This window comes from Pomacea canaliculata, linkage group LG1 (assembly GCF_003073045.1).
Source record: "Pomacea canaliculata isolate SZHN2017 linkage group LG1, ASM307304v1, whole genome shotgun sequence".
In the NCBI taxonomy this organism is placed as follows: Eukaryota; Metazoa; Mollusca; class Gastropoda; order Architaenioglossa; family Ampullariidae; genus Pomacea; species Pomacea canaliculata.
In genome coordinates, this window is record NC_037590.1 from 30,694,492 (window position 1) to 30,720,337 (window position 25,846).

General features: G+C 39.4%; 1 protein-coding gene across 1 annotated transcript; it reads right to left on the bottom strand.

Moving 5' to 3' along the window:
* Positions 1–400: 400 nt before the first annotated feature.
* LOC112560660 (neuropeptide SIFamide receptor-like) lies at positions 401–20,137 on the bottom strand. The gene is made up of 4 exons (XM_025232702.1): positions 17,342–20,137; positions 7,776–7,875; positions 1,603–1,771; positions 401–1,063 (listed from the first exon to the last, which is right to left on the bottom strand). Exons 1-4 carry the CDS (start codon positions 17,679–17,681, stop codon positions 428–430), a joined length of 1,245 nt encoding a protein of 414 aa, XP_025088487.1. The 5' UTR covers positions 17,682–20,137; the 3' UTR covers positions 401–427.
* Between the last annotated feature and the right edge of the window lie 5,709 nt (positions 20,138–25,846).

A 25,846-nucleotide genomic window follows, 5' to 3' on the forward strand; every position in this document is an offset into this window, starting at 1 on the left:
AACCTTGTACATCGCTGTTGCTGCCACCGTAGTTTTATATTCTGATCATGAAAACAACGCCTATAAGATAGAGACCCAAGACATAAGATAGCAGAAGAAGGATAAGATATACTAAGGATGATTTTGTCTCAGACTCTTTGTGCGCAGACTAAACGAACTCTTTTTTCGGTTCTTAATTCAGCAAGGCTCTTCACAACATAAACAACAAAGTAACATTCATAAACATTTGTGATACTATACATGTGTGTAAATATCAGACACTTTTTTTTTTGGTAGCCTGTTCCCAGAAATTCTGTTCATGTCTCTATGTTTCCAAGAAACTTTGTGGTCCTTTTCCTATATCTTCTGTCAAGTTAAAATAACGTGAAGGGGTCTCTGTTTTTCGTCAGGAATCAAAACATGGCCACAGCATAACAATCTCAAATCATTATGTCAAAGTGCTGTCGAGGGTCGCGAGGGCCACATTATCCCCGCTGTCTTCGCAGGACACCCGGGGCAGGGGTCTGGTGGGCAACAAGGACGTGCCGGCCTGGGTAACGTTGACCCGAAAGGCCAACTTGACCCTTCCGTTGGAATAGTCCACGGTCATGTGACGCGTGCTGGAGTAACGCGAAAAGGAGCGACGAGCCTCGCTCCCGGCGCAAGTCAAGATGAGGCGGATTCGGTCGCGGATGCGTTTGCTGAAGAGGCAGTAGACCAGTGGGTTCATGCAGCTGTTGGACGTCCCTAACCACTGCGCCACCGGGATGACGGAGCTGTGGATGATGTGCATCTCGTCGCTGTCGTCGGCGGGTCGGAAGAAGTAGAGTTTAAGGTTGATGATGTAGAGGGGCAGCCAGCTGAGGCCGAAGAGTAGCACCACCACAGCCAGCATCTTAAGGACTCTGACCTTTGACTTCTGGATGACGCCGCGTTCCGAGGTGATGCCGGGAACGTCGCGGTTCCACACGCGGTAGCCAATCATAAAGTAGCAGCACACGATGAAGGACAAGGGCAGGACGTAGCAGAAGAGGAATATGGCGCCCAGGAAAAAGTTGCGCTCTTCTTCTTTGCTTTTCCAAGTCTGTTGAAAGACGCAAGAGAATACTTAGACATAGGGATAACCTCAACACAAAATTAGAAATTAGTGAAACCTCAACAAGAAGCTTCTTTGAAGACAAATACCTCATCATGCGAAGATAGCATCTTTAAAATCTTCTGTCATTCAACATATTTATTTAGACAATAATAAGTGAAACATGTTGCACTTCACGGAACTATTTATCAATCAGATGTCTTTTTTACTTTTACAAATATTCCTTTTACCCTTTCTTACTCAAGTGAAAAAGTTTATTGTTGAAGACTAAGACATCAGGCTCTGCTCAGTGTGTTCACTTTTTATTGTGTGGTCATTATTGATACTGGATTTTAACTTAAAAATGATTGTATCTTATTTATGTCTATGAACCTTTTTTAATTATGATAGTCAAAAGCTTCCAGCTGCACATTACTGAATTACGATGTTCGTATCGTATTTTAAGCACTCTGCATCATGTGGTTCAGAAGAGGAAAAGTAAGATTAATCATTTAAAGGTTTGCTAACTGAGAGAGAGAGATAAAAACCTGGTAGCAGACGGGTATGATTTGATGGGGCTGGACGAAAGCACCCTGGTTATAGAAGACTGCCCAAGGGACTGTGACAGTGGTGGCCACCAACCAGATGCCAGCTAGAATGACCCGCGCCATTCTCATTGTCATTCGTATCCGCAGTAAGTGACATATAGCTAGATACCTGTAGACAATGAGAGACACAAACACCTGGAGTAAAAGCAACATCCAGAAAAGTCTGCTTATGTCAACAGATATTGTGTTGGGAATGATAAAGTCACTGACAAGGACAAAATATGTAAAAAAAAAAATGTTGACAAAGATTCTCTCTGTAGTTTGCCTTAGTTTTAAGTGAGGTACAACACTGTTCTTTAAAGTCTGAAAAAGAATTAATGGTGCATAATGACTGGCATGTAAAATGATCTTCAAACCTTTGTGGATTTCTTTGACCTAATCACTTTTGGTTATGTGAAATAACGTGCAAGATATTAAAGATTCAATATAGAAAATTAAAGAGCAAAGAATCAAAGTGAAAAGTGTATTTAATTGATGATGATAATGATAATGAAAGGAATTTATAAACTGCATTTCCATACTTAACATTTGGATCAATCGCATTGCACAAAAATGCTAGCATAGTAAAACACGCATGTGGAGAGAAAACAAAACATGTCATTAAACAAGAGGACAGAGACACATAATCATAAACACAAGCCAGAACAAGTGCACACGAGGCATGTGGAGGCAGCCGAGCATTAACAAGGGTCTGACTGTCGGGGCAAGCGGCAAAGATGAGTTTGATGTCGCCATGGCGCCGGCAGCAAACATGGACATCACGGTGCGCGCGAACTCCTGACTTCAAGTAAAAAAAATGTATGCTTCATCGGCGACAAGGATTTAAGGCTACAGATCCCATGACTGCCGATTTCGATATTCACAACGATGATTAGCATAACGGTTACATCAGTGGAGATAATTCATGGAGCAATCGCAGACGCACAGATCCTGACACAAAACAACAGCAAGATGGAGTGGAGTATTCCGAAATTGTGTGTTCGTTCGTGCGTGCGTGTGTGTTTGTGTGTGGGAGAGAGAGAGAAAGAAAGAGAGAGCATGTGTGAAATCATTCATGTCTATATGTGTATCAGAGTGTGTTTGTATTCATTTAAGCAAAGCGCAGCTCTAAACGAAACTGTTTGCTCGCATGACTCCCCGCACAAAACTTCTCATAAGGTCTCGTTTGCTTGAATCCTCCCACTTGTTACTCAAGTATTCCTATTTGCATGTTTTACTGTGTTCTAAGCTAACCTAATCACCCTGCGGCTTCATCCCGACAGCAGCCAGCATCATGTGACCTCGTCAGGACTGCAACTCTCTCCAGGTTGGCCTTCAACAGCTCTTGGCTGTTCATCAGGCTGTGCAAATGGTTCTCTGGCATCGGGAGGGTATCGTCGGTGATTGGCGTTCTGTTAGTGAAGCGAATTGGGAAATTAGCGTGCTTGGTTCCAACCGTTTTTTAAAGGTGAACGGCGGGTCCCAGGCAATCAATGACTGTACATCTCCACTCGTTATAAGTCCCTTGGGAAATGAGGTACGTCTTCTGCCGGTGGAGAGTTGCTTTTCTTTTATCTGTGAAAGACATGCACTTTCCCCTTCCTTCCCATTTATTTGAACAGGATGTCAGAGATTTATAATACAGGCGTTTGTTTAAGCAAAGAAAGGAATTTTTTCAAGACAGAGACATGAAAGAAAAAGAAAGGTGAACTGGACAAAGGAACATAGTGACAAATATCAAAGTCTACCCCTCGTAGATGTCAAAGACATAAAAATATATTTCCTAGCCATGAAAAATTATTGTATAAAGGTTAATTTTTGATGCTACAGTAGACAGATAAACTCTTATATAATGTTGTTATGATGATGACGATGATGACGATGATGATTATTTATTATTATTAATTATTATTTGTCTAGGCTGTTTTATTCTGTTTTAAAGTCAGAACTGTAGTTTTTTCGTGGAACATGAATTGCACACATTTTAGCAGACACCTATGGCCCTGTCTCTGTATTTGATTCCGAACACACTAAACCTGAATAGAACTAACCTGAAGAACCTCGTTTTCAAAAGCTTAATGTATTGGAAGACACCTCCACCAATTCATTTTGGTGTACGGCTTACAGTAGATCTCAGGCACTACCCGTATATTTGTACTGCTAATCAACAGACTAGACGCCCCGCCGTGAATGCAGCCATTCCCCTGGGGATTAGTCGGCCTTGAGTAGGGAGTTCTTTCCCTTTACAGACTCTCATCGATTTCAGTTCGCCGAGGTGCGCACGGTGCTCACAGCGCATGGGCCCGCCTACGTCAGGGCGGAACCGGAACAGCGAGGTGCGCTTCTCGTTAAGTTTTATGGACTCGCAGCTGTCGGAGGCTTAAAAGCCCGGATGTGAGATTTCGTTCATCGCCTGTGCCAAGAGGTTAGTTGCGAGGTGTTGCGCGCAGAGGTTGTTAGGGAAAGTTTCGATGTTTGCATTGTCTACTGATAACATTGTTCGTCGTCAGTAACTCACAGGAAGAGGCCATGTTGGATTCCACTTCTTTAATAACACAAAATGTAGGTAGCTGAAATAATAACAAAAATACGAACAAACTACCAACCCAGAACTGTTACTTTCTTTCGAGTATCTTTTCTTACAAAATTCTCGTGAATTACAAAATCATACAATATTTCCGTGATTTCTCAGACACTTCCACGGTCGACCAGCATTTCTAATTGTAAATAATTACTTTAACTTCTGAACATTTATTCGTGGCTTGTCTCTGTTCTGACATTCACTCACTGTGCTTTATTTAATTACACGTGAAAGCACTGTCTCACTCTACTGTCTTTGCATAGAATGAGTGTTTGTCTACTACCTAAATGTGTCAGAAATGGGGTGAGGGGGAGGTAGTGGGAGGAAATGTTATCTTTCTCTCTCTCACACACACACACACCCACATAGAGAACGATGAAAAGGTTGATAGAGATGTGCATGGGAAAAAAAAGAAAAAAAAAGGTGATTAACCTATGACCTGAAATGCGTGAAAGAGGGAAGCACGTGTCAGTGATGTTATAACACCCACGCCCTCAAGAAAGCAACACCCATCCACTCAGCCCTCTTATTTTACCTGTCGCTCTGCATTTTCATAAAAAAAAGAGTTCATCAGGTTTGTTCTCATCAATCTCACCCTACTCTAGGTATGTGTGGAAGATTTACTACGGTCCTAGACGGACGATCCCTTGCTAGGCTTGACACTCACCGACACGGAAATAAATAAGATCCTCTAAAATATTAGAAAAACACTCGACACTTTGATCGTTGAGAAGCTTTACCTCATTTTGGAACCTTTTCTATAATAACAAATAAATTTTAAACAGGATTTGCGGGCTGGAAAAAATGTATCATCGGCAAGTCGTAGAATCGAATAAAAAAGAAGCTTATAAAGGATAGCATTTGCAACTTGCTGGCAGGGAATGAATATTCAAGGGAGAGAGAGATTTCTACCAAAACTATATTCATTTCATTCATGAGAAATTTCGTGTCTCTTTTGCTGCAAGATTTTTGCTGGATTTATTGCATCTGGTGCCGAATTTTTTTACAATATCCACCTAACACTAACACTGCATTAAAATCGAACCAATATTCAGCTTGAATAACACTTATTTTCCTGTCATCTATTAACAGACATATTTAACATACTGACTTGTTGACATTATTGACAAAAGGAATTTACAAGAAATCTTTTTTCTTTCATCAATCTTTCTTCCTGCGCTTTCACCGTTTTTACGTATTTATCGTATTAATCCGTTAATATGCGAGTTCTGAGCTGCAGGTCACGGTCACATCGCATCTGTTTGTAGACTTCTTTAGGTCGAAGGAAGAAAAAGAGAGAAGAAATCCTGAAATGTCACGACAGCTGTTGCTGGGGAACTGGTTAATAGACGCCCGGGTCACTGTTTCCTTCATGTCTTCGTGGCCCTCCATTCCCTTCATTGATTCAATCCTAATGTTAAGCTTCCAAAGATCCATTTTAAAACCGAGCAAGTAAAGTGGTTCACGAAGATGGAAAAAAAAAATTATTGCCATAATGCAGTTTTCTTAACTCTTTACATTCGAATACTTTCCTTTAATGAAGGTCCTTAATATCCCTGTTTTTTTCCCCAAACATTTCCTAGTAAAACTGTTTAACATTTAGAGTAAATTTCCTCGTTTCCTGAATTGTCCACCAAACCGGGAATTAAGATTGTTCACTGTTTCAGCAATGATTGGATGGCAGTACGCAGTGGTCTGGTTTTTACCGAAATATTTTTGACATCGTTTGATAAAGGAACAATAATGAAACATAATCTGGTTAACACCTGTCCAGGTAAGACGATTCGCTAGAAATTTAGTTTGCGGCATAAAGAGAGTTTTTGCTACAGATTACCTAGTGATGGGGTAAGGAGGTTGTAGAAATAAATCAGTTTATATATATGTCAAGAAGTAAGCTAAAGAGCAAGCAAGAGGAAATCTTGTGCCTTGAACATCCTGTTAGAGTCAACGTATATAGAGTTTCCTAGGCATCTTGAAGAAACATTTTGAACAACTTGTCGGAAAACACCTCATCTAATCCATAGCCACTTCACGATTCTGAACTTCATGTTCCTTCAGAGAATAACAGCAACATGCTCCTTACAATGGCACATTGAACGAGACGAGATGTCTAGGTGGAATGCCACGAAGATCGTGCCTGTGGGTCCAAGAACTGTTTGATGAGATGACAAATATCACTGGAAGCAACCATTTCCTGAATACATGCTCTTTGTGTATATATCACATTTAATTGGAAACTCCTTGATTTTCATTTGTGTACAGACTGAAATATTATTTATAGAAAGGCTGACTTAACTACTTAAAGGTTTAAGGGAATAAACACGCCTGCTGCTCCTTTCTGATGGAAATGTTTGGCGGCTGAACATTACTTTTGCTCAGAATCCCGACTAAAGCACTGTATTTTGTTTGTTTGTTTTTTCTCAAATGAACACTCACTAACCCCTTGAGATGGTGTCATAATGATGGATGAATCCGAAATGAGGGCTGAGCGAAAGAATGTGGGCCTCGACAAGAATCCTGTAAGGACAGTTGTAAACTTCATTGGCAGCCTCCAAGCTACATACTAGACGCTACTCTAACACAAATATTCTTTTACTGCCTGGAATTTCGAGTGGAAACGGTTGAAACCATTTATTTCATTTTCTTCCACTCGTGCTTTGACTTGCCCTACGTTTAAAACTGTGTAAAAAGGTTTAAGTTCCGAAAACGAAAACTTCAGATCTTTTTACAATAGTCAAATTACATGCCGATAAAGTGTTTTACGGTTTTGAAGGGAGCAACTTTATTTTTAGAAACATTGATAATGTTAGAAGAAACTGTTTTCTTTGAAGATTCGACCTTAGACCTCACGCTGGGACCTGGTATGTCGATAACATTTTCGGTCCTAATGAGATCTCTTCAATGGTTTTCCTCCCTAAAATCAACCAATCCCAAGGCTGCATTTACCATGATTCTGGAGCTTGGCCTCTCTGACACTTGGCAGCTCTCCAGGACAAAAACCACTAAAGGGTTCGGTCTAAGATGAGACAGCAGCGGTAAATTTCGTGCGATGACGAGCTCCAGGAAGTCCTTTCAACGCCATTTTTATTGCAGCAAGAACATTCTGTGGGCCAACATATCCAGTGGGCTGAGGAGGGACACGAATGTGGGCTGCGACAAACTAGGTGATTGTCGTGCGGAAGGAATTTTCACAACTGCTCCATGGAACAATACTCTAGAAACATTAAATAATTTCTATTATCTTTCCATATATATATGACAGGGCTTCTGCTTACGCCAAAAATTGCGTACAGTACGCATTAAAAGTTCGGAGGACCCCTTCAATTTTTGTCGATGGGGTCCCCTTCAAATTTGGGCAAAGAACATGGACCCCTTAAAAATCTGAAGAAGGGGTCCCTGGGACCCCAAAGAATTTAGCCTTAGCAGAAGTCCTGTTATATGCAAGGCACTTTTCTTGAAAAAAAGAATAAATCAGTTTAATTGTGTAGAAGAGATGGAATTGATGAAGTTTATATTTTGAGATTTGTGAAAAATAAACACTGTGATACTCTACCTGTCAACTGCAATGGCAGCCAGTGTGTTGACAGAAGCACACACAGACACACCTTGAAGGTACGGCACTGCTTTGCACATGAAAGCACCAAATCTCCATCCTGAAAAAAAAAATAATAATCACTACATTATTTTATATTCACTGGGTGGGCATACCTCGTGTTACTTTTTGTTTATTCCCGTTTTTGTGTGTTTCTATTTGTCTGTGATTCTATTTACTAATTTATAAAGAGGCAATAAAAAAATAGAAAGAAATACAAGCAAGAACATAGAATAAAAAGAATATTTTTATGGTTGTTGGCCATCAGAAAATGGAGAAAAATAATCTTGAGGGAGCATCCCCTCACTTCTTTTATTTCACCCCTGATTATATATCTCAGAAAGTTCGTTCGCTGTTTCTTTCTTTTCTGGCCGTCATTCTGTGGCATTTTCTGATATTACACTTTTTTCTGTTTTTGTGAAATATAATTACTTTTTATGGAAAGAAGCTGAGCCAACATACGCAATCCAAGATTAGTTTGGCTGTTCATCCAATCTGCTAGACACCTTGACAAAGCCAGTGTAGATAAACAGTAGGGTTACATTCTTTCTGAGCCCCAAAAATGATTTTTACATCCCAAAGAGACACACCAGACAGCTGGTGCTCCCCGCCTCTGTCGCATTTAGTGCCCAGCCTAGACTTTTTATATAAGACTATGTACCATGTTACACGCGGATTCAGGGAAGAAAACACTAGCCAATTTTTTTTAACTTTTATTTTCTGGGTATGAAAACACATTTTTATCATAGTGAGATCTTTGCCTCTCTCCTTTCCCTGTCAATTCCTTTTCCAGCCCTCTGTAGAGTAACAGCTGCGATAACTATGTCAAGTAAAAAAGTTTGTTGTGCCACACCTGGGTAAAGAACCGGCAGAGGTTTGAACGCCAGTGCTCTAATCCTTTCTGATATCAGATCGGTAAATCAATAGTAATATGTCAACATAATAAACAGTAAGACCTCATGAACAGTAATATGTCACTATATGGACCACATGTAAAACAAAGATAAAAGAAACAAATGGGTTACTCGTGTGGGACACGACACAAACAGCCTTAATTATCTCCCTCACCCACTTCATTAATGATGAACTACAGGGTGGCATACCAGGCATGTTTACACGATTTTAAAATGTGAATAATAGAAGGATAACAGCTCGTTTCATCGTTAGCGCTGATGAAATTTTATGACAAATCAAAAGTTATGGTTGACGTAACCAAGTCCATCTTGCGGCTGATCATTTTTGTAATTGTCTGGTTTATTTAATGAGTGAATGAAAGCAACACTTTTGCCTAACTTTCATTGTCAGAAGCCTTTTAAATAAATTTTCAAATATCTTGATACTTACATTGTAAGTTGATACCACAGAGTGGTTTATAAAAAATGCATTTTATTTTATTTTTGATTTTCTTTCTTTTTGATGTTGTATTCTTTATTTTATAGACTATTTCATTTCTTCCGACTGTCTAGACAGCTACTTATTAGGGAATATCTTTTTACAGATTTTTAGCTTCTCTGAGTGAAAAGAAATGCGAAAAGGGCTTAAAAATTACATGGCTATTTTTTATTTCAAATATTATCCACTTATATTTTAAATATAAAAAATAGTCAGGAAGGTGTCTAGTTAAAGCTTCTTCGTAACCCAAAAAAATGTGGTCAAACGGTTTGCCACATCTGGCAAAGTTTTTATATACAACTGTAACTTAAAAACTCTGCCAAACTTTGTAGAATTTTTCTCGATATTTGTCCGGTGAAGAAAAGCTCATTCACAAACCCTCAGCACACTCCTGCCCATTCCTTGTGTAAGCATGAGTCTTCGGGCGGTGTGGCAAAGAGCTGTGCAGAATGTAAAAAAGATCATCTCTTGAAATCACGGGATTTGCCTTGAATGCCACAGTCGCTTGTGCCGCCATCAGTGCACGCGAGTTCACACAGCATCTTCCCTCTTCTACCGGAAGTGAACGCTGGGTCAAGTTGACTGGCTGGTGATTTAGACCGCGGAAACGTGTCTTCCCAGCATCCCACTGAAGCCGTCGTCATGTTTAATAGCAGCTTAGAAATAAACCTCCTTTAACCAATGGATTTTCTTCATGTTGACATCATATTCTCGAAGAAGTCACGCGAGTGCCGTGATTTTGGTTTTGACTGGTTTTTTTTTTTTTAATGCATGCTTCTTTATCAGTTGTTTGTCTAACGGCTTAGCGAGGAAAATTCATTCCGGATGTTTCACTTCTTATACTCTTTGTTGGGAAATTAAATTATCTCTGAAAAATTTTAATATGAGAAATTATTAATTTAATGTTTATATTCATCAAAATACTTTGTAAACGTCTGACTATTGTATACAGATACAGGGATTAAAAATAAAAGATAATCATGGCCACGGTAAAGAAAGAAAAGAAAAAAATAATTGGTGGACCATGTAACCATGTGAGCATCCGCAGGTGATGCTGTCTTAAAACATTACCGTTATTATTAGCTAGAGGAGGAACAGGAAGGCGACATGCAGGAAGGAGGAGATACAGAGAGAGATGTGACCTCTTGCTGCTAGTGACCTCAGATGCTAACCGACACGTTCCTGCGCAGGAAGTGAACTTGTATCTGCCACCATCTGCAGCTCGATATCAGGGGCAGGAGAGTTCCAAGATCCTGGCAGCTCCATTTGCAGCCTGACTAATGTGGCCCATGTCAGACCCAAGAAGCAAGGGAGAGTCGTGACGGGAAGCACACCCAGTGAGATAGTCCCTAGGCGTTTCCTTTATTTACTCTAAGCCTTTGCCTCCTTTTTCTATATTGTACTCTTCCTTCGGGGAATCCCTAATTAAATAGACCGGCTCTCCACTGCCTCGTTCTTTGGCGGAAAGTGCTTAGACAGAATTGCATGACACATTCTAACCACTCCTCACTCTCAATGCTCACGTGAAACAATTCCAGAAGAGAAGAGGAACAGGAGATGAATATAATTTTTTCCCTTGCGGGCCATCTGAACGATATCTTGATACTGCAGTTTTAGAAAAGTGCTGAAACTGAGTAAAAATTTTGACAAAACTGATATAGTGCCCTCCATCTGACTAAAAGCAGTTTCTTTTCTATGGCTTCCGTTTAAGATTTGCTTTAAAACTTGGCGTTCAGGTTTCGGTTCTTTGTCCTCTGCTTTTTCTCCTCGACATCCATCCTCTCTCCAAGGTATTTGCATAAAATCCATCTCACATGCTGAGTCTCATGAGGACTTGTGACTGTCCATGTAATAATGCCAATTATCTGATAAAATTGCCATCAAGGTACTTCACTCCTCAACTGATACCTACATTATCTGGCGGTAAAATTGGATTTTTCCAAACTGTGCCTCGGTTAACTGACTCTGCAGCTCAGCTGATCAGTTTGGCCTTTGTGAAATTTCATTTTCTATATCTTTTCTGATCTTTAGTGGCTTGGAGGACACAAAACGTGATGTAAAGGATCATGTCAGTAAGGTTCGTCGCTTCCTTATTATGACTCAAACCACTCTCTGCCTCCTGTTTTGAAGCAGCCAAAACTCTTGTTAGTGATGTAGTTCTCTCTGTCTTTTACAACAAAAATTATCTTCTTATTCAGTAGCATGTCTAAAAACGCAAAATAGCTCAGAACTGTAGAGCAAAAATGCTCTTGGCCTACTCAAGAATGTTGCTTCCCATCTGCCAAATAATAAAGTACTGGCTACCCTGTGTTTCCAAGCCATCAAGCAAACTGCGTTGTTGTTGTTGTTGTTGTTGTTGTTGTTGTTGTCTGCACTTTTCATCGGATTATTGAGAGCATGCACTATATTAATCACTATGTTTTATTATAAGTAGTAGTAGTAGTACAACACGACAACTCAGTTGTTTAGAAAGTGGATGGTGTTAACGTGTGATGAATATAATTTTCTATCGCCGTGTCGCATTTGAGATGTATTTTATGTCAGTCCAACAGCCCGAACTTTGTCAATTTGTTTCTTTCTGTCCTTCTGCTTATAAACATCATGATTTCTACCTCCTTTCTTCCTATCATTATCAGCAGCGGTAGTTGTAGCTGTCATCTAAATTGAGAATGGATAAGATGAGATAATTATTACGACTTTTCTTGAATGCTTTTCTAAACACAACACACTACGCCGATAAAGATAAAATACAAAAAGTTATTTTTGTAATTGGTTTTCTCGACATTGTTTTAATCATCGACATCATTGCAGTATTCTAACCGTTATAACAGCGCAAAGTTATTGAACTGAAAAACGTTTGATGGACAGCGATAGTTACCATAGTTACTATACCACAGGGACTTCCTGTTCCTATTTCTGTACAGTTTTTACCATGCCTTTTATTTCCAAGTCCTGTTTCCCCTCTACAATAAAATATTTCATGAGACCAGCGTAAAGCCTGCGCCGACATAAACCACATGCCCTGATGTTCTAGATTATGATGTGCTGTGCTATGATATGATGTAATGAGTTTGGATGTGGATGTCAAAGGGCAAGTTGCAAGCTAGAACAACTTGAATAATGGCCTCTCAGTGTGCAGCACACACAAATGGACGAAACACTCGAGTTTATGGTCAATGGGTACTTAGTTCTGGAATGTAAATTCCTTTCTTCGAATTCATGAACTAAAAATACAACATTACTGTTATATTCAGTTCGCCATCAGGTAAATAAACAACACATGCAAAACCAAATGCAGTTCAGAAACCAGTGTTTTCAAGAGGACAAGATGTCGACCGAAAACATCATGTGAACCTTGTCTTCTTTTAGTTCAGATAAAATATTTTTAAAAAAGCAATTCATCCTTTCGATCTCTGTATTTGTATGTCCAAGTTTTATTGCCTGTCTCCACATCAAGCAAGGCGTGTGGCGTTTGAAGAGGGAATATTCACATGTCGGCTGCTTTCAAATGTTTTGTATTAGCCTCCCATGACCTCGTCCTGTCGGCTGAGAACAAAGAGTGTTGACGTCAGCTGTGGACTCTCGTCAACAAAACTGTCCGCTAAAACACAAGAGCCGTAAACACAGGTTATCGATATGCATGGAGGTGTTTATGGCATTGTCGATATTATTGTCGCGCCTGATGGTTTCCGGATGTAATAACGCAAAAGCCAAGGAACGCGTGGAACAGTTCGACCTTTGGCAAGAGAGAGTGAGAGCGCCATCTTGACACCCAGGCTGGTATCGACTCAGTGTCTGTGCAAATGTCTTGCTTCTTATCAAGTTTCTTGCCTCAGCACTGTATTTGAGTATCTCTCTCTCATTGCATAACAGAGAACTGAAAATTCCAGGAAAGGTTTCTTTCTGGAAACATCCATTCAACAACACACTTTATTAAAAAATCTTATTCGCTTCGCTAATATGCGGCCCCACATTGAAAAAAGGCAGATATATAAATATTAGATAAGACAATTGAAGGTTATATGTTTAAAAACAAGTGAGCAGGATGAGAGAAGTATGGGAAGGGCGTGGAGGGTCGGGGAAATCTTGCAAAACATCATGGTAATCTCGACATGACAGTTTTTGCGATAATCCTAGCCCAGACTAGTCTCTTGCTATTGACTGGCCTAGTAGTCTTGTCACGCAAAATGTCGTGTGGAACTGCTACTGCACATACAGCTCCCCTGGCTCCATCCTATCTCCTTTTAATACTTAAAGTTTTAAATCATCACACTTAAAAAAATCAGAGTTGAATTAATAAAAACAAAATAGTTGTATTGATATATTCTTACTCGGGAATACCTCATTAAAAAATTTATTTTACTCAAAATAACATAAAAATGTTGGTATTCGGTTGATTAATTGTGACTTTTGTTAAAAGAGAAAGATTAGACAGTCAATAAACAATATATTAAAAGGATACTACCAATACCTTTTCCTCCCAGTCTTCATAAACAGATTATGGTTAGCATTGCCACGTATATCAGCTAAAACTTTATATTAGAAGACTTACAAAATAAACATTGCATAATATTTCAAGTCAGTAGCAGCTGTCTACAAACAGCCAGCCATCCAGTCAGACAAATGGATAGATAGAAGAAGCACTGACAGATAGACAGAACAACGATACATAACAGTAAAGAGTGACTGACAATTGCAGCTGAAAGTGAGATCAAAACAAAACACAAAAATACAAAAAAAAGATTATACAACAGGAAGAGGACGTCAATGGCAGACAAGGAGGGGTAGAGATGAAAAAGGCGGAGGAGGAAGGAAGGGAGAGAGAGAGATAGACGCGCGTACAGTCTGGTGATGGGCGGAAGCATTTAATCTGGCGAATGGTGATTAAAGGTTGCATACCGTTGGCAAGTGTAAAATATTGTTGCCAGGACAGTGGGCAGCCATAAATTGTCTAGACGCTCTAAGTATTTTCCTGTGGCTGCTGCCAGCCTCTCTCCCCGCTGATCACACCACGCAATGTCGGAACAGTAAACCATCCGTGTCATGACTGCAGACTAATTAGCTCGTTAACATGTTAATACTCGTGAAAAGTGTAGGAGATATTCAAGTTCACTTCAATGTTCCGCTGTACTGGTCATATAGTAATATAACATCCCCTTGGAGTCATTATTTTAAACTACAACGAAAAGTACTACACACATGTATAAATATAGATTGTTGAAAAAATATATGAACTTGAGTACATACATAATAATAACTCGTATATTAAGTGCTACGAAATATCGCATAGAAAATGTGGAAAGTTTCAAACTTTATAATTTCGAATAAAGACTCGAAGAACCACCTTAGCCTGTAGAAAGTGTACTTTGTACAGACCACCATTCAGTTTGTACAGTATTGAGATGCTATGACCTGGAGGGCAATGCGGAAATCGAGATGACCTCTCTCGTCTGAGGGGCGACCGAGCGTGCCCTCCCATCTTTGCTGGTATGAGATGTGTTAAGACATTCTGCCAGGGGCATACAGGAGCCTAGTATATAATAACATACAGAGGACGTGTACGTCCATGGACCTGAAGAGTCGATTAACCGATCCCTCCAGACTCAAGCTCTCTCTTAGCTGTCAAAACTTTGCTCTTAACCTTTACGGCTTTCACACTCTATCCACACTTGTCAAGCAGAAAGGCATCGCAAATATGAAGACTGCAAGTGGACGAACAGTGAACTATGTTAGTTCTCGGAAGAAAATGTCAAATAAAAGCGAGCAGGGAAAATGGAACTTTGATTTTCATGCTCTTTAGGAGTGTGAGTACGCGCTTTACAAATTTTGAAAATTATTATTATTATTATATTATTATTATTATTATTATTATTATTGAAATGTTTGAGCGGTTCTTTGCGCTTTTAAGTCTTCAAAAGCTACAAAAAAAGGGAAGAGAGCAAAGTTCAACAACGTCTCACCGAAGGACGTGTCCGTATCACTGGACACAACAACCTGATCCCAGCATTCTGGAGAAAACAACCTGGAGTGTAGTACTGTTAAATTTAATTAACAAACAACTGCACTAGACACTCTTTCTTTCAGAATTTTAATACGGAAACTGCATTTTTTTTCTGTTTAGCTATATCCTGTTTGCAACTAGAAACCTAAGGATGCAGCAATTTAAAAAAAAATATATTAACGTGGCAAAAGCTTTTCAACAATGATAAATCCTGCCTTCAAAAGCAAGCGATATTTTTATTTAAATTTTCATTTCCTCTTTTTTTTTAAACTTGAAAGCTCTTGCTTGCTTTATACTGGTATTAAAAGATGATAGTATGGAGGAAGATAAGAAGTGTGCGTTCAGGTAGCCTGATAAACGGAATAATAATAAGAAGAAGACAGCAACATCTCAGGATGAACAACAGGATAGATATGGTCATCTTTTGTGGAAACTTGACTCTTGCTCATGGTTTTTAAACTGCAAACTTACAACTGAAGTCAAAAGAGTTAATGCATACTTCTATGTGGCTGCCACTGTATCATTGGAGTTGAGACCCACAATGTCTGGCAAAGCAAAATCAACTTTTGTTTCTTTTATTCGTTTTCAGGCGTTCGGGTGACCTGGGGTACACGTGATGCCACAAAGACATGGCAGAGATCTATAGAGGAGACAGGTGAATGCCGGTATTACAAGCAGGTATACACAGGCAGGTGTACACAGGCAGGTGTACACAGGCAGGTAGACACAAGATCGATCACTCTGCGTCCAAGATGGCGTACACCCGGAACCAGTTTGACATTTCTGGCTGTTTATGCCTTTTCGCCATGACACTATGGAAATGCCATTTTGTAGGTTGTGTATACCTGGTATTAAAAAATCCGTCTGTTACCTGACATTCACACGCGCATTCATTCTATGAACAAGTTGAGGAACTTAAACATTTTTAGTGACATGCATTTCAACGGATAGGTAAACTTTCATGAAAGATTCTATTTCCACATATGCGAGTGAATATTTCTCCTTTTCGTTCTCGGGACACATGCTTAGAAACATGACCACAACGCCAGCAATACAAACATTAGGATTGTACATGGATAAGTTTAGGTTGTGAACTCCCGGGAGACATGGGGTTGATTGTTGATTATTGTCTGTGTACAGTTGTGGATCTTGTGTGTTAACCTCTTTCTGTGCTACGATGGTGTTCGCACGCGCGTATCTAAACGATTCAGGGAGATAATATGTTCAACTAAGCTTTACCCACTCAACAACAAAAAAAAAAACAAAAAAACTTTTACTCAATTATACCCTTAAAACTCTACACAACCAGAGCCCCTAGCGGTTCTTGTCCGTGACTGAGTGGATGAATGAGTTGCATGCAGTTGAACCCTAGCGGCATTCTGCTGACACGCTTGCAATCAAACAGAATCAACAAAGCAGTTTATCTTAATTAAATCTCCACAAAACACAGTTTAATGCAGTAACTACCTCCCTACTACGCAGAGCTTGTATTGCCCTCCTGAAGTTCAGCTTCGGTACAAAGCTTTAAAGTTAGTCAACCTGAATGCAACAGCAGTGAGTTCACTCCGGATGCTAAAGTGGCAGAGAATTGCTGTAAAGGGTTTTCTCTTGTTGGGTTTTATAGCCTGCAATTTATTTGACTGCTAATGAACCTATGTTTAGAATCTGGTGGATGCGCAGATATTTAATGCCACTGCGCGAGAAACTGCATTCTTTTAGGGGAAAAACTGAATGAATGAATCAGCAGACGAACTAAACATGCGATCTATACATTTTTCTCTCTTTTTTTTTTCTCTCTCCCCTAACACACGCCCATGTGCATGCATTAATTACACAGTCGAATAGACAAAACAAAAAAGTCTTAAAAGGCACCAATAAAGTCGAATAATTGAAAAAAAAATGAAAGAATGGAATTAGGAGCTTAAAGAAGGACAAATGAATGGACAAAGAGAAGTATGAAAGAAGGAAATAAGATAGTTAAAAAAAAGAAAATAAATACATAAAATAGAGAAAGGAATAAGCGAAAATAAAAATAAAGTAAAATGGAAAAAATAAAGAAATTCAAAAAAATATAAATAAATAAAAAAGGCAGAAAGCAAGAAATAAAGGAAGAAGGAATACGTTGGTTACTCACCACTGAAAATGTTAGACAACAACGTGATTGGAGTGCAGAAAATGGCCACCAGAAGGTCAGCAACCGCCAGATTGGCGATGAACATGTAGGTGGCAGAGTGAAGCCTCTTGTCACTCGCAACCACCACCAGGACACATACGTTGCCAAGCAAAGCCAGCAGCAAGACAGACCCGTAGACCAGTGACAGCAGCAGCACCATGTGCAATGGCTGCTTGACGAGAGGGTAGAAGGTCGTGTTGTTGGCGGCCGACGCCATGGGAGACACCGTTTGCACCTCGTAACCCTCACCACTGCACTGTGTGTCATTGGTGATGTCCAGAAACATTTCGTGCACATCCATACTTCACATGCGCGAAGAATAGCTCCGGCAGACCATCCAGATCCCACGGAAATTTTAGTCAGGTTTTGAGAACGTGTTTGCCACAAACATCCCACAGCGGTAAATAATTTACAATTTACACCCTAAGAGGACTTTTGGGAGGAGAAAAGTTTGTCTAGAGAATTGTTAGGAAATTTTAAATACTTCATGATCTCTGCCAAAGAAAGTCTGCTGTCATTGTTAACAGAAAATAAAATAGACTAAGGTTTAGTGACAGTAGCAAAACTAAATATAGTGGTGGTTGGCGTTGGCCGTGGTGATGGACTCGAGCAAACAAAGATCGATTAATAAATACATTTATGAACATTCCCAAGCGCGACATCCTTACTCACTGTAGCTTGATTTCCCATATGGTCTTCAATAAACAGTCAAGGGGCTAACTAAAAGCTCGCACGGATTGTGAAAGAGTATTCACATATTACATTCCAAACAGCTGTTACTTCGCTAAAAAAAATTCAGCATATTCACCTGAATAATTAATGGCGTTTACACAATTCTGATTGAACAGTTTTTTGTTACCGAAACATTTGCTAACGACATCATCATTTTACTCGGTAGACGACCTTCTGAGCTATAAATTTTTCTGCCAAAGCATTCAATTACTGAATATTATTCATAGCTGTACATCTTCAAATAAAGAGCACAACCGTCAAAGCACATTTCGAAAAGTGCTTATCAGCTATATTGAAGATCTGAACACAGGAGGAATCGTTATTTATCATCATAAAAGGGGATGTGTAGCAGAAGAAGCAGGGACAAAACGAACAGACGAGACAAAAGGCTAGAAAAATTGAATCGAAGACAGACATGAAAACAAATGGAATAGAAAATTGCATGGTGCTAATGTAGTTATCCCTGTCTTGTTCAATTGTTTCCTGTCACGCTGGATTAGCGTTAGACTGTAAACGTTCGAGAAAATAGAAAAAGTCTAAGAGATGTGATTTCCCACAATGCCCTCCTTGAAAAGGTCGGTTAATCTCTCTTCCTTTCTTTTATAAAAATAAGAACCCTTTGAAGCGCTTTTAAGTGCAACATAAAGTTCAGACTACAGTGGAAAAAAAATATTAAATATTTTTTCAACACCACCTTACCACCAAAGCATAAGAAAGAAAACTTACAATAGATTAATGAGATAGTTGTAAAAAACATTTATCTTCCGTTTTGCTGTCACAACTAATTCTGGTCACGTGACGTTTGAACCAGTGGCTCAGATTCTTCACATGTGCCAATGACATCACTGGTTTATGCCGAGAGTAGCTACGTCCAGAAAAACACACTTGTTTACACAGAAGACATTATAAAATCAGCTTCTTAGATGTCAGCTGAGAACAATGATGTCCAGATTGGTGAGGGTGTTATGTTAATCACCCAGAAGAAAAATATTGCACAACTTCCTGGTAGGAAATCCAAATGGATCTGAATGTAAGCCACATTACAAGCCGGTGTCTTCAACACTATTGTGGACAAACAATGAATAACCACCTTCACATCCGGCCACAAACAAACGGTCAGAAGAAGAGTTGTTTGTCTTGATCTTTCAAGAAACAGAACACCACAAATGAGAAGTATCCTACGGACACGGAGGCAGACAGTTGCAGTGTCCTGCTCACGAAAACAACGAGTTACGTCCCCCGAATGTGTAAGAGTAGCGTTACAGGTTAGGCCTGCGTTCCTTCCCTTGGCGCTAGGTACTGAGCCCAACGGAGCAAACTACGCTTTCAAGCGCCACCTGCTTTGTTCTTGCTATCAGATCGATCCTACCAAGCGGTGGCTGTGATCAACAATGACAGTGACATTCCGCTGTGGAAAACTCTCAGGTGATCAAAGGTAGCAGCTGGTCTCCACAGCACAGGTGCGGTTAAAAGCGAAGCAGGAAGGAAGAGAACAGTTATGAATCCTCCAAAATACTGATTAAACCATTTCCAACAGTTAAGCGGTGTCTCGGGAGGGTCCATGCTTTGCTCAGGAGGATGTATCTACCGCTGCTGGTTCTTGTTAGACGTCTGCCTTCAAGCTCGGCAGCAGGGAGAGGGAAAGGGGATGAGGCAGGGAGGAGGGGGAGAGCCCAAAGATGCAGCTGGGAGTCGATGCTGTGATGCAGGTAGACGTACCCGTCTGTGGGGCTTTCTGATATACATTCAGGTCAGCTACAGCAGCAAAAGTGACTGGGAAAAGCAGATGTAGCGAATTCAAGTGTCCGCTTAGTATCTCACTGTAGCAGGCGGGTTTTATAAAGGAAGAAAGATTTTAAAAGTTTATATGAGCAATCGTAACTTTTATCCAAAGTAAACAATTTCTCTTCTATAATTATTGTTTGAAAAGTACAGCTGGAAGATGGGTGTTTAATTCGAAATCGAGGATAAAAAGTGTTACACAATAATGCAACTAAGCTTCTGTATCGGAGAGATCGGCCATGATTTCCCTACCTTCCCAGCATCATAAATACACAAATACCACTAAACTGGATCTTCAACGTTTTATGAAACGCTACCTTTGTATTATACACCAGTTCTGTCTGTGCAATTTTATGACAACTGAGGAAGTTATAAGACTAAGAATATCCTATTTGTAGCACACAATATTATTTATTACCTCATCACTACCGAGAGAAGCTCACTTTGCTTTGTTGCCGTGCTCTTAAAGGCGAGGATAAAGGAAAGTAGCAGAGAGAGGTTTAGGATGAAAAGAAACACCTGACTTGTCAGACCTCCCACTGTCTAATTATCATCGGCTCGCAAGTACGAAGCCTGCGTTCTACTGTTTGTCTCAAATTTAATTGTCAAGTAATTAGTGCAATTAAGTCTTTCTTGAGATACGATTCTAGCAGGCTTTAGCAGTTTTATTGGCTGCGAAAAGGAATGTTGTGAAAGTCAGTCACAATAGAAAGGGTGAGCATCAGATGATAGACATGGCAGACGTGTACAGATTTCTACAACAGAGACATGAAACTGGTTTGTGGTAAATTAAGTAGGGAATCTTAATTTCATGAGTGGAATCGGCCTAAGTAAGAAGCTAGATGTATTTTGCAACAATGTCGGCAGAACGAGCTTAATTACATTGTTTTATGTAGTTGCAGTTCGTAATTAACATGATGATGATGATGATGATGATGATGATGATGATGATGATGATGAGGAGGAGGAGGAGGAGGAGGAGGAGGAGGATTTTTAATCTGGCGACTCCTGTGTACAGCCTGTGTAGTTTTGCCCTTCCTTACAACCATCCTGTCTGCCAGACCCCAGCCCGTTAGCTTTCTGAGTACAGGCCGTCTGCTGCTGTATCTAAAAGTACACATTTTCGAGTGCAGTTCTTATTTATAAAACTTTATTGACATGCTCATGACCTGTTTAAGCTAATTCTTCTGCCTAAACAAAATGCTGATTACTTTTACAATAAAAAGGTTTGAATGTTCTCGGACATTATTCCAAAAAAATTGTGGGCTGTTCCTGGTCTTTAGACTTTCAAATTATTCGTTAAAGATGCAACCATCCATATTTAAGTGAATGACATGAAAAGAATGTCAAATATAAATGCAATCAGAAGAGCTGCGTCTGTTTCTCCATGCACCTCTGTTTCTTGTCAGTTGAGATGTGCAGAATGTTTCAGAATTCTCTCCGGTATACTTTTTGATTATTTTGAGATAGAGAAACAGAAAACAGAGGGCGAAAATAATGGATAGCCATGAAGTAAAGGTAGTTATTACTTCAAACCATCATTGTCCTTTTTAGACAACTGCCGTGTGTTCTCATGATGCATGATGTGCAAGGTCGGTGTAACCTAACAGCTGGAAATTAGTAAAGACAGCTGTTGCCACCTAAGCCTTCTGCAAAGGTGATTACAGACACAGGTGACTGATGACAAAGGTGACAACACACAAGCAGAAATTAAAAAAAAAAACATCGGTAGAAGACGCACGATAAACATCTAATTCCTATTTGACAAAGGCATGATCCCAAGATGGGAGTTATTTTTTTTTTATAAATCAGCAATAAACAGTATTTGTTTACACCATTGGCCTGTCCAGTCAGAGAGAGAACGGACCAGACGTAAGCAGAGAGCAAGAGAACATTAGACACAAGAGTCAAGATGTGTCAAGAACATTCACCCATCCCCAAAAAAGGAAATAGTTGAAATATTAAAGTACAATATTTCACAAAATAAAACGTGTTTCAAAGGTGTCGGAGAAGCTTTCATTTTAATTTCGTTGCTGTGGTTTGATCTCCTGACGACAGTATTTTCGCTTTTATCGTGTGAATCGCTTGCCTTTTGGTGTGCTCATACTCCCACGTGTCGCAGGCTGTAAACCATTGATGTGCTGCAGCAGGCTGTTTTCTGAACATACCGAACCTTTTCAACCCTCCCCTGACCGAGGCAGGCTGGCTTTGTCTGTGACCTGTGACCTGTGACCTGTGACCTTTGATTTAAAGCTGCAGTATCATCAAACGAAGAGATGTGCGCTTGATCCGGTTTCATCTATGGCCGAGAGACAATTCGATTAGCATATTGAATGTGAGTGTCGGCCTGCAAGGTGAAGTTTATTCCTTTTACTCTCCAAACCCTTAATTCTGAGACCTCATCAGGTTATGAGAGCATCTCACATTTTCTCGTGCTTCTTTCAGGTTGCCATGGCACCATGCTCTAGTTCCTTCTCCGACTTTCCTCTGGACTCCTTGTCAACATTAATCACAGCTTATTTTATTGGATGTAAAATTGTTTTCTTGACTTGTCCAGTCTCGGGAATACTTACACAACGGCTCTCTTCTCCCTATTCGTGTTTAAAGAGCTTCATGGTTGTTATGCCACTAAACGTGTTTTCATCGGAAAAGTAATCGTGCCTTTAAATACAAACTGATCTTGAGGATGCGGTCGAGAATCAGAAAATAACATCAAGCTTTTGCTAAAAGTGCACACTTTAGTAACAGGGCTGAAAGAGAATTTTGATATTTTTGTTTGTTTTTTCTCTCTTTATGTGTGTGTGCTTGTGTTTGTGTGAGAGATAGAAAGTGAGAGAAAAAAGTGTGTGAGTGTTGCTCTGTGATATTTAATCAGTTTATCGCAAAAGAGGTGTCATATGATTCATAGGATGTGACAAAAGATGAAAATGTAGAAAATTCCAGTGTTTCAATCTTAATGTTCTATCTAAATTTGTAAAGATTGCATAATGAATTTATTATCTTCTCTCAGAAGAAGACATTTACAGACTTTTCATGGACATTAAAAGCTCGTAGCAAGAAAAGAAGCTGTGTTTGGCTCTTTTTGTTCTCTTTAGCTTACTTTCATCACATAGGTGTTTTTTTAGGATTTTGTCATTTAATTTAATGTGGAATGCTTTTCGCGGCTTCTAAGTAAACATCAAGAGTGACTTGAGCTTTGCTGTTTTATCGGTCTACTAATCGTAAATATTTACTGTGATGTACTTTCTTGAGGAAACTTCTTCTGGATTCAATTGTCGTGTGTTTAGTCAAGCTTGTGTAGCTTTGTTCTACAGATGACTGTTTTTGTCTAACGAAATTAATTAAAATCTGTTTTTAACAAGTTAACGAGTTCTGCCATCGCCGCTGTGAGTAATTTGCTGAAGACCTGAGTGAGTTCAATATGAATGTGGGTGTGGCTGTCGTTTGTGTATATGTGTGTATGGATGTTAGGTTCATTTATGATTGGCTTGTTTGAAATTTTCTTATCTGTAAAGTGGTCTGAATATATTCTTTTAAAAACTGCTATTATTATTGTTATTATTGTTGTTATTATTATCAGCATCATCGTCGTCGTCGTCGTCATCGTCATTCCTCTCCTTTTTGTTCTGTGAAGTTTGAGAGTTCTCTATGTGTGCAACCAGATAACTTTTACTTTCATCGTGCAAATCATATGTATAACTAGCTAGACAATTTTTTCATTATTGTTAAAATAAATGTACAAGGACTGTCAAAGAACTCCGTATTTGAAACCCTTGTTACCCAAGCGTGGATGTGTGAATGTTTGTGGGAGGAAGGAGGCGGAGGGATTGTGTTTGTGTGTAAAGAGGGGAGAGAGGTCAGGGAGAGGGTAAGCAGGGACTGAAGTACTCTTCATACCCACTCATCAATGATGTGTATCAGAAATGATAATAGCGATGAGTGGAAGGTGGGGAACACAAGTAGCAGATTGGGTTTCACCTTCCACGGCACGTCCTAGACACAGTGATTCACCTTCTCTTCACTGCCAGATAAAGATATAACATAATGTAGCCTTGTATTGTTATCAGACTGCATCATCATACTAGTGAACAATAGAGAAAAAAATACCCAACTGTCCCTTCGTGTGTGTGTGTGTGCGCGCGCGCGTGCTTGTCTGTGATATTTGTGTGGAAGCTTGTGAGGTCTTCTTATTTTTATTCTGCTGTTACCTCCTGCATACAAAGGATTGAGACAAGTGGCATCACTCCAAATAAGGCTGTATTATTAAAGCACCTTTCTTAGTGTCATTAAAGACTACATCAGATGTTTTGTAGAGAAAGAGCCTATCGTCTTTGATCACAGATAACTGTCTGTGAGTGTAGTCGAGATGCTACAGCTTTCTTCTGTGGGCTGCTGAATCATTTCTGATGACATTTCCACTTCAGCGCAAGAGCTTAGCTTTTACATGACAGTTTCTGTCAGTGGTTCTGGATGTCGACCGAATTTCTCTCCACCAAGTAGTCGTCACTATTTCAGCCAATTTTGCACAGAGAGGATACAAGTGGAGCTTTAAGTGGGTGAAGTAGGCAATTATGGGGCGCTTTTGTTGTAAAACAGAGAAATATAAACAAATGGACTAATCACTGTTGTTTTATTAGTAAAAGTAATGATGTGATTTTGTTTCGGCTCGATTGAAAGTTTATTCACATAACACGGGAAGGGCACGTGATTAAAAGCAAGAAATGCATATTTTTGAAATAAAAAGCAAGTAAAAAAAACCCCAAAGATAGAAAAGTTTAATAAATGCGAAAAAATATGTTGCACAGATTTGCACAACCGTTGCTTCCCAGCATGCTGTGCACACACTGTCGTCTGAAAGGTCAACAGGAAGCGCAAAATACAGAAAGAGTAAAAGAGACAAATTCAGACAAAGAACCTTTCACATAGCTACTTCATAAAGCCATTTACTTTTACACATGTTAATAGTTCAGACTAATTTTGCGGCACATAAACAATAATCGTGTAAAATACTAGTAAAGACCTAAAATCTAAGCATTTAAGAAAATAACTCTTACATATTCGTTCGAGGCACAAAACCGGTGTACAGAAGGTTCAAGAGATCATTCAAGGAACATAGGCTCGAGTGCTTATTGGAGCATATGTATCAGAAGGTATTTTGCTTTGCAAAAATTTCATAGAAAGGTTAATAATGGTAAGAAAAAAATACGAACAAAGAAACATCAGGAAGTCAGTAACTATATCCCTATAGTATGTGAACTACAGGAAACAAAAAACGAAAGGACGCCGATTCTCTTTGTTGTATACAAGTTTGCTTGAGGTACAAAGACCATGTGTCCATCTGTTTCAGTTTTGGGCATCCATGAGATGAAAAGACTTTTTTTAAAGTCCCCTTTCGGATTATTTCATTTTTTGCTCTATCAGACAGTAATACTTTATAGTCATATGCTGGAGATGGCATCGGAAAGATGATAGCACACGTGTAATCCTTCTTTTCCGAGAAGTACGAAAACGTGTCTTTTGGAAGCGCGTGCTTTGCATCTTGAGCAGATGGTGCGTCTTAATGTGAATCCCTACATCTTCAATATAGCTGATTTAATCACTTGAAGACCATAGCTTTTATTTTTATTAAAAGACTTTTTATTACAAAACGGGTTTGGCTTCTCATTGTGTATATAGTCTACATCAAGTTAAAATGAGACAACCAGGTTGGACTTTGAGTAATTTGAAATATATATTTACTATTCTTAGTGTTGTCTACTCTGAGAAAGAAGAAAAACGAATGAATAAATAGGTGTAGGTAGGAAAGACAGGGCGATAAATTAATAAAAGAAAGAAGGAAAACTGAAAGGAACGAAGAAAAGAATAAAATGAAAAGTAGAAAAAGGAAATAAGGAAATAGAAGAAAGAATAAAATAAGAGAAAGAAGGACAGTTAAGAAAGAAAGGAGAAAAG